The 19,799-nt window shown below is 36.4% G+C and overlaps 1 protein-coding gene across 1 annotated transcript; it reads right to left on the bottom strand.

The window, feature by feature from the left end:
- Positions 1-9,079: 9,079 nt before the first annotated feature.
- Positions 9,080-16,859, bottom strand: LOC121329651 (coiled-coil domain-containing protein 34-like). The gene is made up of 7 exons (XM_041275355.1): positions 16,677-16,859; positions 15,307-15,560; positions 14,736-14,883; positions 14,457-14,564; positions 10,883-11,041; positions 10,638-10,779; positions 9,080-9,391 (listed from the first exon to the last, which is right to left on the bottom strand). Exons 2-7 carry the CDS (start codon positions 15,552-15,554, stop codon positions 9,174-9,176), a joined length of 1,023 nt encoding a protein of 340 aa, XP_041131289.1. The 5' UTR covers positions 15,555-15,560; positions 16,677-16,859; the 3' UTR covers positions 9,080-9,173.
- Between the last annotated feature and the right edge of the window lie 2,940 nt (positions 16,860-19,799).

Below are 19,799 nucleotides of genomic sequence, written 5' to 3'. Positions count from 1 at the left end.
GACCACAAACTTTGCAGTTTATTGATTTTTTTTAAATTTATTTATCTTTTTGCTTTTGTTTTGAAATTGACAAGCGAGTTCAAACCCCCATTCTGTAATTATACATACTGTATTGGGTATATAAATATGCAGTAATTTGCTTTTGCATAAATTTACCGTCAAAAAAAAAAAAAAAAAAATATATATATATATATATATATATATATATATATATATATATATATATATATATATATATATATATATATATTAATTGAACAATCAAAGCAATAATCAATAGATCCCTGAGAATTGTGGAATGCCACTCTAACTATTAAATACATTTGAAGTGTCAAAACAGACATCTTTGACATCTGTAACAGGACAGTGTTGTGACACACACTGTTCTTACGGACTGTCCTGCCCCAGCAGTGAGATGAGATGAGGTTAAAAGCTCAAAAGCATGAACGCAGAGGATCCTGGCTATGCTGCATTGTGGTTAAGATGCTCACTTGTGTAGGGTCACTGGTTCACGCCCAGCCTCCGCCCGTTACAAATATGTGATTGAAATACATGACATCAAAACATCTGAAGCTACATAACCGAGTCTCACGCCATAACACCTACCCTAGGGGAAATAACATAATGTCCCATATAATGATGTACATGATAAACTTATGTACATTAATAAAAACAATTACTTTGTACTGTAGCGATGCATATTCTCTATAGTTATTGTATATGTTGTGGACTGATCTGCTGTTTAGAACAAAGTACTTCTCATGAGCATTAAATTTCACTCAAATAACATGATAATGATGATATTATTATTAATAATAATTTGTATTTTTGCCAAGTTAAATGTGTTTTTTTCATAGTTTTTGTTTAACATTTGCCTTTCGTGAAAATGAAATGATAATTGCTTCCTTGTATGGTAGCGATTATCTTTTAAGTTGATATACTGAGAAATTATTGCTAATTGTACTGTATGCAGTTCAGGGCCTGTTCTATATAAAGGTTTTACAGAAAACAAAAACTGCCTTATGTTAACAATTTAGAGTCATACAAACTTGGATTAGCAGCAGCAGGAATGTGTGAGACAGAGGTAAATCTGGATCTCGGCGAGAAGGGGTTGACAGATATATCACCGCTTTGTTCAAATTGGAAATGGATCAGTTTGCAGTTTCCTGGCTCTTTACCAGCTCTCTAGTCATCGATATGCTTCACCCTGCCAAAACCACTGTGCTGCTCCCAACTGTTCATGCTGAATACACCGGTGGTCTTAAAGAAATGTTTCAAATATACAGGGTCCATTCTGAAGCAAGTGCCACAGCAAATAATTTGCCTTGGTTATTGAATTGTGTAGATTAGGAATGTTTGGTAACACATGAAGTGTCTGTAATTACTGTTTATTTACATAGTCGTTACTTACAATTCTAATGTTGATGTGCATAGTTACAATGTACTTGTGTGTACATTTGTAACTACAGTAGTGTTATTGTTTTTAGCTTTGGTGTTTGCAAAATCCAGTAATGATTTACACATAAATTAGATTGCAAATGAAATGGCTGATGCAACATTTGCTTAGTATAATTTGTTCTATTGCACTGTATCAAAAGTGAGAGGTTCAAGCCATAAAAATAATGCCTTCACTATCTTTCCCCAATAACATTTCCTCACCTTGGCTGACAGCCTTTCCATATCCCAACACGCTGACGAGTGCTATCATTGCATCCTCAAACACAATGGACCTTTATATTATAATATATCTTGGACTGGATATCATTGCTAGCGTGTTTCCATTGCAATAGCTCTTCTGAGTGGTTTTCTCTTTAATTACTGATAATGTATTCGGTATATTCATACTTGTGCTATTCACATTGTTTAAGCATTAATGTCCTGTACCATTGCCTTCCGTTTGGGAGGATACTGATGTTATTGTAGGCATGGAAAGATGCAGGAGATTTTTACCTTCAAGTATTATGCAAGTTTATTAACAGATGGTCGATATTATAGGAGTATTACCGTGGGTTTTTGGTATAAGCAGATAAACGGTTTATTTTTCTGATTTTATTTACTATAGTGTACCAGGGAATAAGTAATTGGGACACTGCCAGCTAGCTATGAATACTACTGTATCTTTATTGAGCAGTATTCCTCGGGGCTAGATATAGTGTATGAACTTGTAGGAAACATGCTCATGTGTTCTTATTCAGTGTAAGGGCATCAGAATGCAATAAAAAAGAACTATAAACCTCAATACAGCTGAAAGCAATCAAGCATACCAAAAATAAAATGTAAATGAATGTATATGCCCTTCATGTTCAATACATTTCTAATACCTTTGCATTCTGAACTAATAGAGATCTCTGTCAGCTGGTATGGCATAATAATGACGTATAAGTTATTTAATATTACTTTCTCAGCAAATGTAGGAGCCTACTGTAGGTTAGATTCAGTGCAAGAATAGAAACAGTTTAGGTCCCAATTGATGTCCCTGTATAAGTACTGATCACAAATGTGTTTAATTCACGGTTAGCCCAATTGACATGATCCTCTGCGTACCTCAGTTGCATGAAATATTATGACAATATATTAACTTCCACCAAGACACCTTCCAGCACCTTGTGGAGTCTATGCCAAAGTTGACTACTTCCCTAAGTAACAAGCCAGGGGAAAGTCGTTAAGGGTCATTTGATTGCTTTTTCAGTGTCGCAACACTCCGGCGTTCTAGCTGTCTGTGGAAGGGTTAACTGCCCAAGCAACTGGAAGGCTGAGGAGAAACAAGCATGTGGAAGGCATCAAGATCACAGTTTTCGACATGAGCTTCACTAATAGATCTCTCGTATTGCCAAGCACAGCTCTCTGTAATTCTACAATTAGACCATGCCCCTGGGAACCGGTGGCTTGCAGCTGCTAAACAGATGTTTACATTTGAAAAAGAGGAAGATCCGTCCAAATAAAACTGGCTAGTTTTAAAGTTAATGAAATAACCACTAATGTGTGTTTCTTAACAGAGTACAGTCACTCACTGTTAAAGACACAGCAGTGTGTTCTGTCTCTTACCTACATTCCTTAATTCATGAAGCGCCGGGTATTTAGATTTTCTCTAGAAAAAATAAACGCCTCTAGGAAAGTACAGCTGTGGCACTGAGGATACTGTATTTTTTTTCTTTTTATTGATCCAGATTCAGCTCCTTGGGACTAAAGACCTCCTGGTGGTTTCTGCAGTTGAAAATTGTATGCAGGGTAATTATTAGACACAACCTCATTTGAGCAGCCTGTCATTTCATTCATGGGGTGTACATGCAGCTGTAACATTTTCTTTTTGTAGTCGCCAAATGATTTTACCCCATTTTTCTCCCAATTTGAAACAACCAACTGTTTTTTAGGCTCGGCTCACGGCTACCACCCCCGCGCTGATTCGGGAGTAGCAAAGACGAGCACATGCTGTCCTCCGAAACTATGCCGTCAGCCGACCGCTTCTTTTCACTGTGCAGGCCTGCCATGCAGCCAACCTAAAGCTACAGTATCGGAGGACAATGCAGCTCTGGGCAGCTTACAGGCAAGCTCGCAGGTGCCCAGACAGTCAACAGGGGTTGCTGGTGCACGGTGAGGCGAGGATACCCTGGCCGAACTAAGCCCCCCGTCCCACCCCAGGCGATGCTCAGCTAATTGTGTGTCGCCCCCTTGGAACTCCCGTCCATGGTCGGCAGTGGAATAGCCTGGACTCGAACCGGCGCCCTTCAGACTATAGGGCGCATCCTGAGCACCTTTACCAGATGCGCCATTCCGAGATCACTTGAATGATTTTTTCATCTGCAATAAAATCTATTTATTTTATGGCTCCATTTAAAGACTTGGGCAAAGGCATTGAGAGAAAGAGAAAACATTTTTTTACTCTATTTCTGTGCCAAGACGTACCACACACAGACACATGTAATCTATCTCTTTCCCAGCTGGCTCATTTATTCAGGCTTTCAAGTGCATTTTCATCAATCCACTTGAAAGCAACTTCCATGAGAGAAAGACTAAGCGGTAACTTGCCGTCAGCTGCCCAATGGGTCTGGAAAGGACAGGACAGGTCCAGTGAGATGACACATCTTGTTTTTCAGGGATTTCCTGCAAATGCAATTAGCTACCATCATGAAAACGTGAACTAACCAATCACACTAGAGGAAAAATAAATAAAGAGCTCAAAAAATATTGATCAAAACCAGCAGAGTTATGGTACTGATAGAATTGAATGTTCTCCAATGACATTGGCATTCTAGGCAATAAGTACATGTGACCAATTGGGTGAGACAATAGGATAATTTATATAACTGTTGTAGACTTATCTACAATAGTTTAAATTCAACTAACCACCTCCTGCTCCCCCTCCCAGAAAATGATGTTAACGATCACCTGTAAGTTTTAGCTTCTCACACACCTTCGTGATCTCGAAAGCTTCATAAGAACTTTATATTCATACATCAGCTGATCCTATTAAGAAGGGATCAACAGAAGAATCCATTGATTGTACATCCCGTATGTGGACCACCGTGGCTAAATAGAAATTATCTTGAGCCACTGCTTCTTGAATCTAAAGAATATTGACTTGGGACTTTTGACTTTTTTTTTTTATTTTTGTACATGTCATTAGCTGACATCTGACACTGCCAAACGAAATTTAATTATTATTTTTATTTTTATTTATATATATATATATATATATATATATATATATATATATATATATATATATATATATATATATATATATATATATATATATATATATATATATATATATATATATATATATATATATACACACATATATATATATATATATATATATATATATATGTGTGTGTGTGTAATATATATATATATAATATATTATATATATATATGTATGTTCACTGGCACAGAACCTTGCACAAGTAACACTGAAAAAGAGAAGGCTAACTCGCACAGTCTCCTTTGATAGCGTTAAAACCCATCCCGTCATCTCCTTTCAACCTTCTTGGTTGTCCTTGACTGTGCGTTTTTCTCTTTGAAGCCAAAACCCTATGGAAAATAACCCAAACCAAATGCCATGGAAACCGGGCCAACAATAACACATGGGAAAACTAAAATAACAGGAGCAATACTGTGGTAATGACTTTCTGAACCCTACACATGGCTACAGTGGAGGAGGGCCCCTGCACCACATAAATGGAGCCATTTTAGAATCTGTGTTGCTGAAAGCAGCTGTGCGGGCCCTAATCAATCATACGCTTCTGGATCTGCGCTGTGGTTTAGGAGAAGGGCAGAGGAGATTGATGCACTGTCAGTTCTGCTGCTGGTTATGATGAGTAAATCTGTGTTGTACTGTCAATCTTTTGATTCTGCGTTTTTTTTTTTATTGTTTTTTTTTTTTTTTTTTTTAAATGTTAATTCAGGATACGTAAATATTTCAAATACAGCCTGGTTTTACTTAGTCGCCCCATTCTTTTGTTAAACCAGTTATTCTCAACTATTGATAATAATATCCAGTTAGTAACCCTTCAAAAGGTGATGAAAAAATTAATTTAGTTTGACTTTTTTTTATCTGAAGAGGATATTGAATTTCATTAGATCGTAAATAGACACAGGGGGTATAGTTTAAAAAAACATCCCCAGATCTAGAACGCAAAACCAACCCGAACAATGACAGATAGGATTATAATTTATAAACTACTTTCCACATGAATTGAACTCTTTTGATTAGTTTTCAGTTTCCCTTGGACTGATTACGGGGGCTGAGAGCTTCAAGCTGCTGAACTAATCACTTGTTGTTTTTATGTTGGTTTAAACCACAGGAAATTCCAGCAAACACACTGGAGAGCACTAAAGCTGACAATCCCTGTGCCTCGTTTTCAGCTCTCCGCTTTTCAACACCTTCTCCTCAGCTGATGACATCCCACTGCTTCTTATTTTTAGAAAAGCAGACGTCAGGTCGTGTCTCAAAAAAAAAAAAAAAAATGCGCACCTAAGCTAACAAAACAAGTAATTTAATCAGGAAGTGCCCTAGGCTGCAATCTTCAATGAAAGGTAATCAAATGGTCTGTGATACTTGACGCACAGCATTGTATAATACAGGTTGAAAGCGTGTTGACGGGGAGGAGGAAGAAACATGCTGTATATTTTTCTATATTGTATTTCACTCATTGGTGCCTCTCCTTGACCAACCCATTTTTGTCTGTGTGTGTTTAAAAAAGTACCAGAGTTTTCAAACCCATTAATTCCCCTTGCCAGTTAATGTAGAAGGGCTGTCATTCTGTTCCCTGTTAACCTCAATGTGTAATGATGAGAAGGCATTTTAGGCCAGGAAATGTGGTGACTGGTTTTCAAATAAAATAAAAAGGTTTTAAATAAATGTTGAGCAGATAATGCTTTGACCCCCACCACTCAGTACTACAATTAACTGAAGGACTGCAGCAATATAATTTGGGTTTACTTTGGATAACTTTGGAGTAAGGCATATGATTAAGCAGCACTCCTTACAGCACAAAACCACCAAGCACAAAACTGATTCCAGTACTTCTGTACCAGCCTTTCCTTTGGGAATTATAATTCCACAACACTGTGTGTTGGGGGTCCTTTCACATGATACAAAACCTGCATGCTTTGTAGATATTATAAAACTATGAAATTGGAGGCTGCAAGTAGATATAAAGTCTGTATCCAATGTGTCTGCAGTATAAAAAGTTGTAAAGGATGATTTGAGAGTACACATCTAGTAAAGGTTCCCCATCCTGTAATCTGACAGCAAATCCATGTAATATCCCCAACTGCACCTACCACAATCCCACACCATTAAATCTACTGGTCATATCATACCAACAAACCACCATGTGCCTCCAAACCACACCACAGTTGCTATTCATTAGGTGTGTGCAGATTTTTCTATCACTTCACATTTGCAATTACAACAACATTGCACATTAAAGAATATATGCACCAAAACTGATTGTTTGTAGTATAAATATTTCTATTTTTGCTCCAAAGCTGGCATTGGGCGCCACCAGATTAAAAGAAGAAACACCACATTCTGTCAAGTAGGTCCTTAGCTGTGCGTTGTAAAAATGGGCTGTGGCTGGAGCATTGTATCTCCGCTTTAACACTGCACTCTCTGCATGTACAACACCTTCCCCTATATGTCCTATAACTTAACAGACACCATGTTTTAATTATGGGAAGGAATGCACTTCCTGTCAGTCTATGGTGACTAATGCAAAAGGTTACCTCACGTTAACTAAGGCCACAAAAACAAAAGAAAATTCTAAGCAAGTTGTTGCTTGAGAAAACATACATCCACTACTTAGGGTGACCACGTATTTTTTTTTTATTTTTAATTGTGATTAATTGCTGGTATGTCCTCATATCGCTGTGCCATCGGAAACTCAATTCACAGAGCTAGATTTATCACCTTTTTTAGTTTGTTTAAGGAATACATTATATAAAACACATTTTAAAGCGTGCCTACTGTTTAATACCTAGTTTATATTAAATGATAACTCTGTGACATGCTGGTTCTAGTCTAAAGCAATTGTACACCAAGAAATAACTATCCCTGCTCAAGGCATGTTTATCACACTGTTCTGTCAATTCTTCTACTACCATCCATAAATCGTGTCACAGTGTTATCCCAATATATGGTGTAGTTGGCAACCTGTGTAGCTTGGATTAATCTAGCACTCAAAAACAAAAATTGGAAGAGGAAAAAAAAGTTGTGCAAAACACATACATTTGCATGGAAACGGGAGAAGGTAAAATGATTAAGAAATCATAAATAATCTGAACAAGTATACTACATCAACTCTTGGGTTGTTTCAAGGGGTTTGTAGACCAACACAATTCGGTTCAATTAGTGTGGATGGTCCCAGATGTAAAGGCAGCATTCCCACTGCACTCCCCCAGGCTCAATTTTAGGTAACCTGAAGTGATTAACAGCTAACAGCATGGCCTCTATGTGCTTTATTGCTAGGGTAGCAGGATGTAAAAAGCTAACAGAACCTTTTTTCAGGGTGTATAACTTTAAACCAAAGCTGCATAAATGTCATGGAGCCATTAGCAGAAACCCAGATTGCCTAGGTTCTGTATAATTTGAAAGAAGGTCTGTAATAAGCAATTGCAATCAACCACCACCACTGCCACTGTTTACTTCTTGTACCTTAAAAGGTTATGTAGCATATGTCTGTCTGAAAATAATTATACTTTTTAGAATGAGAGTCAAGTTACTATAAAGGAACCAATTACAATCTGGGAAAATCATGCCATTTAAGAAACTTGGACAACACAACTGCTGCATTAAATTACTTCAACATATTCACCAAAATTTAACGCTGTCTTGCTTTCTGCCCGGTCTCCATCAAGTTTTCTGTGAGTTTTTTTTTTTTTTCCTGTCTTGGACAGAACAACAGGTTAAGCAAACTAGCAATCAGCCATTATTCTGTAGAGATGCTTCACTTTTCAACCATATTACTTACGAGACAAAATTCAACTACACGGCGGCGCCTGACCCATAAACAGCAGTTCAACTCTCACACATTATAGCTGGTGAAAAACAAAACACAAGCTTTCAGCAATTGCCTCCACACAAAAACATTCATAAAATCTGCCCTTCAAAAAAATGTATTTGAAATATGGTTATGAAAAAAAAAAAAGGGTGGGTTCGTGTACGGGTAAATATGTGAGGCCAGTCAGGGGTGGAATGAGTTTGTGTATAGCAACATGACAGCAGATGAGTGATGACTTGAGTGCTTCCAAAATATTTCAGCACTTAAGGAATATCAAAGGTATTTTCTGCTTCAATCCATTTGTACTTCAGAGAAAAACATTCAATGATTATGAGCTATTTTTCTATGATTAAAACAGCACAATATAAATAAATACATTTTATACAAAACTACAAAAATATATTTCACTTTCAATATGCCCTCCCCCCCCCCTTTAATTACCTAAGATTTCAATTTCAAAACTAGATAAAACTTGAAATCAGTCCAAATCTGATTTATAGATTTAAATTTTGTTAGTTTATATTTTATTAATAGTTTGATTGGATTGACCGCAACTAAATTATATATAGCGAGAGAGGTCTGTGATGAACAATATAAACCAGTGGTGTATACTCTTTAGGAGGACGAAGTCTGGAAAGGGTGTGCATTAAATAAACTTAACCCGTGTCACCTCTTCTTCCACTGTGTTGATCCAACGGTGAGGTTATCTTTTGGCTTGTAACTCATAGCAGGAGTTTGTCTATACAGCAACTGGTTTACAGGCTTCTTGTTTTTTCTTGTGGTTGTTTTTCTAGATGACTCATCTGGGGGCGGATTGTGGATGGGCTTCCATGGAATAGGGTTGTAAAAGCTTGGAGCTGGATATGAGTTACCATTATAGTATCCTGCAATGACATGTGATTTGATATTCCCGAAAAATGCTACATATTGGTAATTACACTAGCGTTTGACAAAGCACAACTCTGCACCCAACAGATATTTCAACATTACAAGCCTGGTTATCTGTCAGAGTAAATATCAATTAGGTCTTGAATGGTGTTCAGTTGTCATTTAAACAAAACAAACAAAAAAAAAATTCCAAAATACAGTAATAGTCATCTTGCCCAAGGTTGTTCTATCAAAATGGCCAATGTTTTTCAGCCTGTTAATTAAGTTATTAAATAATATGCATGTATTACCTAATGTCAAAGTGGGCAAGTTCTGGGTAACAGGTATCCTTTATCAAGTTGTGCGAGTTGAAGTTATTTAAACTGCTGAGTTTATTATTATTATTATTATTATTATTATATATTATTATTATTATTTCTCTCATAACTTCAGATAACTCCATCATAAATTATTTTGACAGTATTATTATTATTTTGACAGTAGTCTGCTGAACTTGGCTTGCAATTATTATTATTATTATTTTTTAATATTCAACCAAATTCTCTTGAGGCAAGTAATGGTCTGTGGGATAACACCCCCACTCCCCTGCAGTAAGTGCTAGAAATGTGTCATCACAATATGGCATTGCATCTCTCCCACAACAGCACAACACAGTGCTCAAACCCATCTGGTGCAGACAGCACAGCCAACAGTCTGTTTTTTATCAACAAGATGAGCGGTGGCGGCTGCTGACAAGGCCAGAGATCTGTCACAGGGTGTCAAACAAATATGCTGCATTGACATTAATAGGGATGGAAAATATTCACGATATGGGATACAATTCATCCCCACATGCTGACTGCAATGCAATCAGTCTCATTAGTTCAGCATTCATCATAAAGCTTTAGCTAGTTATTGTGCCTTTTTCATTTGCACTTAACACACTACCCTTGGGAGCACAGGCAATATTTACAACTGAATTCATAATGTAATGAAATTGTTGGGTTACAATTATTGTTGTGTGCTAAAGAAAAGTAGACAGTACCATAAGATTCAAGCCAAGTTACTTAACATGAGTGACAACTAGATTTAAGCATGTTTTAAATATTACTCCATCTTCTCTCAGACTTTAGAAGCAAGAACAAAGACATCTATTGTTTTTGGAAAATAATAGGTAATTGCTCAAGGAAATCAGTGTACTACAGATTCCACATGCATTACTCAAATATTAATACAATAAGTGTCTCTGGAGCAGACCATTACCTGTAAGTTTTCCATTGGCATAGCCGAAACTACTGGAGGTAGGTCGTGGTTTGTCCTTAGCACTTTTTAACCATTCACGGAATTTATCTTCTGCTTTTTTTCTCCTGTTCCTCAGCTCCAATTCTCTTGCGGCTTCTTGTTCCTAAACATGATGAAATCACTTCGGTTTAGCTGTGAAATCACCTCATTTATAAAGACCCTGAATGTGTTGCTACCCCCACAATAAACCATGTCATTTTCCATACCGCTTCCTTTAGTTTTTTCTCTGTTTCTTCATCTTTCTTTTTCTTCAGCCACGCCTGGTACTTCTCTCGGGATTTTTCTTCTTTTTGTCTTTTCAACTGCTCCTTGGTTTCAATCTCTTCCGCCTCTTTGCTTTTCTTCAGCTCTTTCAGAAGCTTTTCCTTTGACAGATTAAAAGAACCTTGTTATTTTTGTATGCTGTTTTAAATGTATTTTTGTTTTTTAAATGATTGTTTACTGATTTTTTCCAGAGCTCTGTAAAGCCTTAAATCTGTTAGCTTGATCAGTCTAATTCCATTAAAAGCCAGTGTCTTGCAAGGGCAATAGCATAAAAACTGCTGCAAATGTGTATAGTATCTGAACCTTTTGACCAACACATAGCCCGTGACCTCATACACTAACATACACTACAGTACCATGTGGGTCTACTTGGACTTTGCTTTTTAATACACCAAGTTCAGATCTATTTCTTTCTGCTACTCCCAATTCTGCATTATATCTAACAGTTTCCGTTGTGATTCATACAATTGTTCTTTATAATACCATCACAAACTATAATTATAAATATTGCTTACATTAAGAGAATTAAACTAAAGTGTAATTAATAAATCAATCAATCTCAGATGCCTGAATAAAGCAGAGATGAAAGTGAGGAGAAGTTTAAATAAAAATAAATAAATAAAAAAAAGGTGAAGTGGCAAGAATCTGAGATCCACTGCTGTGTTGGATTTTTGGCTCAGGAAGTGAAATTGAATGAAGTTAAGATTCAGATTACACCTGAAATTACAATGTATACCAAACAATACGTGAACTTTAACTGCTGGTTTCACAAACCCAGTGATGCCAATACTTGAGTGAACAAAATAGCACCTGCCAAGCAAAATGAGGTCATTTAGTTAGTAATTTATTTTTTGGACAAGTCAGGACGGTAAAATAGGGTCTGTGAAACTTGACGCAAGTAGCCAGTCAAAGTTAAAGTAAAATATACATTTAGTTTCAAGTGAAATCTATTTTCTTACCTGTGCACAAGGGCTGAAAAATGTTCTACAGCATGTTTTTTTCTTTTAATGTTCTTGTTCCTTTGGATTTCAAATGCAACTTGTTTACATCAGAAAGTCACTCCCTTTTAATTGTTAATAGTCAAAAAAGAACAAAGTACACTTTGTTGTTCTTGTTAGTTTCTATTTATTGTAGAACTGCTCCTAGCTTTAATTCACAGCACTTGTTTGTGGACCAATGAAATAGCAACTTGCCAAGACAACTGTTTGCAAGCACCAATGCGGTACGCAATGTAAAAAAAAAACATCTTAATGAAATTGTGCTTTTATTTTTGTTTTATGTGAAAGAAATAAATTTAAAAAAAATTAAAAAGAACCTCGCCAACCTTCACAAATGTGTTAAAAGCTTTTAAAAAAAAAAAAAAAAAAAAAAAAAAAAATAAATAAATAAATAAATAAATAAATAAATAAATAAATAAATCGTTGGGAATATCTGTCCCCCCAGATCCACATTGATCATATCAATAGCCCCAGGGGACTGAGAAAACAGAAAACCGTCAATCAGCTGAGATTTTTCAACTCTGATTAGGACAACATGTAATTTAAACCTGCATCTTATTTTGCCTGATGCATTCTGAATGATTTATGCACTACCTTGCCCAAGGAAAGTTATCTGTTTCGACATATTAATTATAGCTTTCAAAACGCCAGCTACTTTCTTGGAGACACATAAAAAAAACAAACATTTTAACAATATTTTGGCTCTGTGCCTGAGAATGTAGAGGGCTACGTCCATCACTCTTCCACACTTTAAATATATTATCACGCTAGTGTCTTGCTCAAGCAGGAGTGATGTTAACCAGGCCAAACCCTTGTGTGAAAAATAAATGCGTGTGATCCTTTAACTTTTATCCTGTATTCTCATACCATTGAATGCAATTATGTTAAAATCCATACCAAATTGATGTAGGTGTGTGGAATGACGGTTATGCAGGATAACTGGGCTTAAACTTGTAAAGAAAGTTAAGAAATGGAGTATAACATGTAAAATATATATAAATAAGAATTAACTGCAAAATGTATTTTTTCTATTGACAGTTCAAATCATGGTGGCGCCTCATTTTTCAGACGCAATAGTTTGTGATCTTGTAGCGGAACACAAACTAATCCATCTTTGAATTATCCGCACACAGCCAAGTAGTCAGGACTAATCTACCATAACTCAGTTGCTAGATACCTAAAACATAGCAACCGAACACGTACACATGACGTGCATTAAGGAGGCACAAATAGAATGTGGAAATGGCTCCACTGAAGCAGATGTATGTGCTTGTATGAACACAGCAAACTTCCCATTGTCATTTATAGTTTCTGACAACATGCTGTTCAGGGCAGATCTTTGACTGTGTAAAGTACATGCTTTATGTTTTTTTTATTATTATTATTATTATTATTATTATTATTATTATTATTATTATTATTATTATTATTATTATTATTATTATTATTATTGTACTTGACACAATTGTAAATTACTTTTGTATTGTGGGAAGGTTATAATTAAGAAAATTGCAGCACCTGCTCATCTTCACTGCCTCCTTGTTTAAACATGTATCGAACATCCTTTGAATAAAATCTGCCCATATTAGATAACAATAACAACAGTAATAACAATAACAATAACAATAATAAAGCACCTTTCATGCCACAAGGTTCAAGGCACGTCACACAAGTTCACAATTACAAGACATGCCTCAGTCTGTTAGACAAGCCACTCATACTGCCAAATTCAACAAACGTTTCACCATGGTATTAACTTTAATCATCTCTTTGCTGCAACTCTCAGTGCAGCTTTGTCAAATTGTGGGGATGGGGGTGACATGGTGGCCTTCGTGTGGCTTTCTTTCTCGAACTGTCAGTGTCTGCCTTTTGCTCAAAAACTACTTGCAGTTGCGCAAGGTGTCATTTTACAAGATTTTGCTGGGAAAAGGCAATCAAAATAAGGCAAACAATTTGATGTAGAAGTACAGGAAAACAATTCCATCTCAGGTTTCTGTGACAGTTTATATAAAATGACTCTACCTTCGGTCTCGTAATTTATGATGTCACAGAAACCCTGGATGAAATTACTTTCCTGTAATTCACTGAAGCCCATCAATCTATTTATCTATATATATTTTTTATTATTACAATTCCCACTGATTACAAAGTATTACATAGCATGATGTAGGATGTAAAGTGTGAACTGCTTCTGAATGTTTACTAAATCCACATTGTGTCCAGGTCCACCTACTTCAAAGGTACTGTACAGCAAATTTGCGTGGGTCATCAACATCTACATTGTAACAGATCTAGGTCATTCACTATTATGTAGTCTCATAATTTGCTCTCAGCAATCTATTAAACAATCCCTTGGATGCAAGACAGCCTTCAATCCTTACAGGTGGTTCAAATACAAATAAATACACTAAAATTAAAACACAGAAAGTATACCACAGAAGTATAAAGCTACACTATAGTGGTATATTCAATACACTCATTTGACGTTCATCATGACAAACTTGAGTTTTTTTCCTACCTGTTCTTTCTTCATTTGAAGCCAAGCAAGACACTTTTCTTCAACAACAATTCTTTTTTTTTCTTCCATCTCCTGTTGTTCAAGCTTTTCTTCCTTAAGTTTCATCTCCTGCAATTTATTTATTTATTTATTTTTAGGGTTTTTTTTTTTTTTTTTTTAATACACAACCAGTAACACATCTGCAAGTGAAAAAAATGTCACCTCAAAACACAACACAGACAAGGCAGGTAAAAGTACAATACTCAACGTAAACATGCTACAGTATGTAGAAATGTTTACCTTCAGAGCTTTCCTTTGCATTTCCATTCTCTCCTCTCTTGCTTTTCGAACAATCCACTCCTCCCAGGCAGTAAGACAGAATTCTGAAGAGGAAGGCCTCTCTGGTTCCATGTGCCTTAGCTTTAATTCAGGTGTCTCAAACCTATTACTAAATTATAACAAGAAAAAACATTGTTTCATTAAAATAGGGGCTATATACTCTTGTTGTCAAAAATAATTGGAAAACCCTTCTGCAATTAGCAGGTCTAGTTTGCATAATGTGTTTCAAACTAAGCCAAACTCACAACATCGTCTCTGTTGTGAAGTGTAATTCAAGGCAATGTTGTGGCTAAACGCAAGTCAGTGGGTATTGCACATCATAACTTGCTTACCATCATGGACCATCAGGAAACAATTAATTGAATTTCACATAGCTATCATAACAATCAACTTGCTACAAAACAGAGTCCATAGTTCTATGTGCCTGTGAAAGGGTTGTGCATTTTATGGGAACAACTATACAGTACACTGAAAGAAGCTGACTTTGGCCATGCATGCATTAGTCATGTTTCTGGTGCCAGTGGATTTGTACCTTTGTTCCTTTTCTTCACTCTCCGTGGGTGTGGGATCAGACCGTCTAATCGGTGCTTCAGTGCAATCATCTTCACTCTCAAAGCTGTTGTGATAAATGGGTGAAAGCAGAGAGTATGTGGAGTCCCCAGTCGAGTCCAGATCACAGCTTCTTGCTGGTGTTAGCTTCTCTTTTCTGTTAGTTTTGCGTGGTGTAGAAGTAGAGCTTCTGGATTTGGAGAATGTGTGCTGGGTTGGCGTTTCAGACATTGTGGACTTTTAGTAGAGAGGAAAAAAAACCAAACAAACAAAAAAAAAAAACTATACAACATTACACTTCTATATCGCTATTCATGACCATGGCCGTCAACAAAGCCCTTAACAATTATCAGTTTTTACAGTAAAACAACATAATTATAAACTACATTCACAAAAATTATTTGGATAATGTAAACATGATCAATATAATTTAAATATAAAAACACGATTCATCTCCATTACCTCTGGTCCATTATTAGAATTTTAGTTTTAAAAACATGGTTGATTGTCCCCAAAAAGTCTAAAATAAGTAGCCCATCACCTGAAATAACTTCAAAGTAAACATAGTAATACACATTCTCATATTGTTAACAACGTTTGCAGACTATTTTTGTCTATTGCATTAAATCGCTGTAAACCCATTAGCCTATATTTGAGTACGTGTCATGGCATTATCCAGATTAAATCAACCAGAGTGCATCACAGTAGGATGATGCTGCTACCACACACACACACACACAGAAATCAAACAACTGAAATAAAGAAAATAAAAATGATGAGATTTAGTTAACCAAGTATGGTACTGATGAAAAGTAAAGCGCCCTGTCTTTCCACTAACAACATGAAAATGTCTACGATTTAAAAACAGTCTGTCTTAAAAACTCATCTAAGCGACACGAATATGCCAGAGAACTGGGGTTCGTTGTGATCTTAACCATTTGTGTATATACGAATTAACGCCTGATTTGTTTCTTGTTTACAACATTGCATTTCTTCCACACAAGGATGTGATTAACGTCTTGCTCTCGATCAGAAAAACTAAATTGATCGCATCACGCTTGTTGAAATCCTATGTGTACGTCACCTGTAGTAATTAACAATTGCAATATGTTCCTCCACTGTAAAGGTAAAATTACCTGGATGGTAATGACGTCAGTTGTGCTTTGCTTAAGTAAACCTAAACTTAAAGCACATGTATGTTTTCCTTTTATGCACATAGTTTTCGTTTTATTTACAAGAACTGCTCAAATAATAATATATTATTTTCCTAAGGTAACTAGTACAGCAAAAACAACAACACACACTCTGACATAACAAGCCTGTCTTAATCGCTGCTTCCACCTACAAACGTACCTTGATGTTTTTTTGGCACTGGATAGTCCACTGTCAGTTTGTAGACCAGTTGAAAATGTTAGTTTTGCTTTCTGGAGGGAATGGGGTTAAATAAAGATAAAGAGAAGCCTTTTCAAGGTCTGTGCACTATTTCACCAAGCACTGTTCAGAAAAACAAAAAACTGTTTGAACATGGCTGCTCGCTGCCCGCTCTCCCAGCAGACAACGCGCGCCGTACGCCGTTGCTAACTGGCAGCCAATCAGAGGAGTGAACAGAGCGGTCCCCCGCAGAGATGTTGCCGTGACAACGCTTGATGCTTGCTCCAGGACATTGATTTACAGTGGCTGTGAAGATGATTATTATTATTATTATTATTATTATTATTATAATTATTATTTAGAAATTACATAAGACTGTTGCCTTTTCTGATATGCAGAATCTGTGATTTAGAGGTGAAGAGCGGCGTTATTTACACCACTGTTAACTGGGCTGATCTAGACATACTGAATAAATGAACAAAAGATCTATCGAGTTAAATGGAGTCGCCCAGGAAACAATATGTTGCAACGCGGTGATACTAGTAATACTATCTAGTAATTCTGCTGGTCAGCGGATAACTTTTTTTCGCCTATTGAATCGAACCCTACCCTAATGTACACGTTCTTCTTAAAACGACGGGAAATTTAAAGTCCGCTTGTATAAGCAGCACAAATGACTGAATGTTAAAACAGTAATCCCCGACTAACCACAGAGGCCGGCCTTCAAACTGGATATGGGAGGAGTGGTAAAAGATCACTGTATTTGAAATCGTAAAATGAAGACGCTGAGACATATGCTGCTCGCCAGGGAGCGGGGCTGCCAATCAAAAATACCAGATGAAAAATATTATGACTAAGGCAAGAGAAACGGTGTTATCCCTTCCAGCCCTGGTCTTTGTTTCAGCTGTTCTCTCTTGTATATATATATATATATATATATATATATATATATATATATATATATATATATATATATATATATATATATATATATATATATATATATATATATATACACACACACACACACACACACACACACACACACACACACACACACACACACACACACACACACACTGCAGTAGTTAATTATATCATTTTACCTGTTAAACCTGTAGTGGAATGACCTTCCAGGACCGTGATTGGACACCCCTATTAAGACGTTTCATGTTTTATTATTGAATGTAATTACTGTTTATTGAAGCTGTTTAATTATTCTCAGATCAGGAATACCAGACTATATAACAACAATCATAAACATTTCACACATACTTAAGAGCTATGCCATGAAATTAACAGAGGGGGGTCAGTTGTCTAAAGGTATGATGTTACTGGCACAGTTCTGACCATTTTGGCCTGCAAGACACCACAAACCCGTTCTTGACGAACAGTCTGTTCCAATAACTGTCCTCCTCTCCATCTGTAAACAGTTTCACATAAGTTTCAGCGGAAGATTATTCAATAAAGCATTCCTATTTCACCTAGAGGGAAGACTCTTGGTGTGATTTTTGCTTCTATCTACATTGTCAGCAGCAGTCAGTTGCCCAGCTAGGCTATTCTCTTGAGGCTGCAATTGAAGGTTTGTGTTACAGGCAACAAGAAAAGCACATCTTCCATTTTCTGCATCCCGCAAGGACAGTGCAGTTGAATGTATTTATTCCAAAATCCTGGCCTGGTAATAAAATGGGTTTATCTATCTAAGAAAGGAAGAAATCAATCTACAGCATAGGAACAAATCAAGGGAGTTCCAAGATCACAGGCTGTAGTCATCTGGGTTCTACTAAAATTTTAAAAAAAATTGGCAATGAGGTTAAACATTTATTTTTTCTATGTTCTGTTTTAAAGCAGATTATTTTTCTAACCTTAGCTGTTTTCCATCCATTATCTGTAACTGCTTTTTCTATAGAGGGTTGCAATGAGCCGAAGCCTAACCCGGCAGACATAGGGCGCAAGGCAAGACAACAGTCTGGATGGGACGCCAGTCCAGCACAGGGCAACCTTAGCTATTTTAATACATTTAATTGGAAGCTTTTGTTTATTTAATTCAAGGCAGATAGTTTAATTTTCTCCCATTACCAAAACACAAGCTCTGATTGTCTTCTTAAAAATATTCTACGGGTAAACTAAACTAGGATACTGCTACTTTAATTAAGCTCTGGGTTATATGCTAATTAAGTTTAGGGCCCCAACTCGATAGACATTTTAACTGGAGGAAAATATTGATGGGATTTCTAGGCTAATGCAGTAAGCCAGCAAATGAGGAGCCATACTGTATTCAGCTTCTATTAACACATGATCAATGACATCTTGAGTGAACACAAATACTGTATATTTCTCAATATTTAGTTAACTGGATGATTTTATAAAATTGGACTCATTGTTTCCATCCAAGTTGACTATATTGTGACACAGGCATTGGCAGTGGCACTGGAACAATTTTTAAAGTGGGGGTGCTGAAAGCCATTGAACAAGACTGTAACCCATATTTATGATGTAACCGTGCAAAGCCAAGGGGGTTCTGCCACACCCCCGGCACCCCTAGTTCCAGCGCCCTGGGCGTTGGTGCCAATCATAAAATTAGCATTAGTCCATAACACAAAACAATCCATGAGCTTTAAACATTAAAATGACAATTCACATTCGTCTTGGATTTCATCTTTTGTCTTTACGAAAACTTTAGTTTCCATTAGTCTTTGGAACTACAAGATTATCCAACCCTTCTAGAATTCAAATAACCCTGTTACAAATAAGATAAAACTAGACTTGTTTGCCTGACATGGTGTGTTTTAAAAAAATTCTGGACTCTGATTGTGGAAAATGGAAAGTGGTTGCCAGTCTTATTCTGAGGTACATTACAGGGGAACACAAGTTGATCACACTTACCATAGCCAATCACTGGAACAGTACCATGTGGGAAATGTCCATTCAAATAAATGACACAACCAGGTATGAAACCGTAGGCAAGTGAAAACACACAAACCAAGATATTAAAAGCAATGATTTTTTTTTTTTTTACATATGAATGGTTTGGTTTACAAAAATTACAATATACAGCACATCAATCCCTTCCACATTTATACACTAGATGTTTTTTTGTTTTGC

Source organism: Polyodon spathula, chromosome 17 (genome assembly GCF_017654505.1).
Source record: "Polyodon spathula isolate WHYD16114869_AA chromosome 17, ASM1765450v1, whole genome shotgun sequence".
Lineage (NCBI taxonomy): Eukaryota > Metazoa > Chordata > Actinopteri > Acipenseriformes > Polyodontidae > Polyodon > Polyodon spathula.
The sequence above is the reverse complement of the archived record's forward strand: the minus strand, read 5'-3'. Positions and strand labels throughout refer to the sequence as shown.

What these genes read in the sequence shown, in the direction of transcription:
- LOC121329651 (XM_041275355.1), bottom strand. Translation starts at nt 15,554, where the DNA reads ATGTCTGAAACGCCAACCCAGCACACATTCTCCAAATCCAGAAGCTCT. An exon ending in AGTGAAGAAAAGGAACAAAG is followed by an intron (nt 14,884 to 15,306) that starts GTACAAATCCAC and finishes GTTATAATTTAG; the next exon opens with TAATAGGTTTGAGACACCTG. An exon ending in TGCAAAGGAAAGCTCTGAAG is followed by an intron (nt 14,565 to 14,735) that starts GTAAACATTTCT and finishes AATAAATTGCAG; the next exon opens with GAGATGAAACTTAAGGAAGA.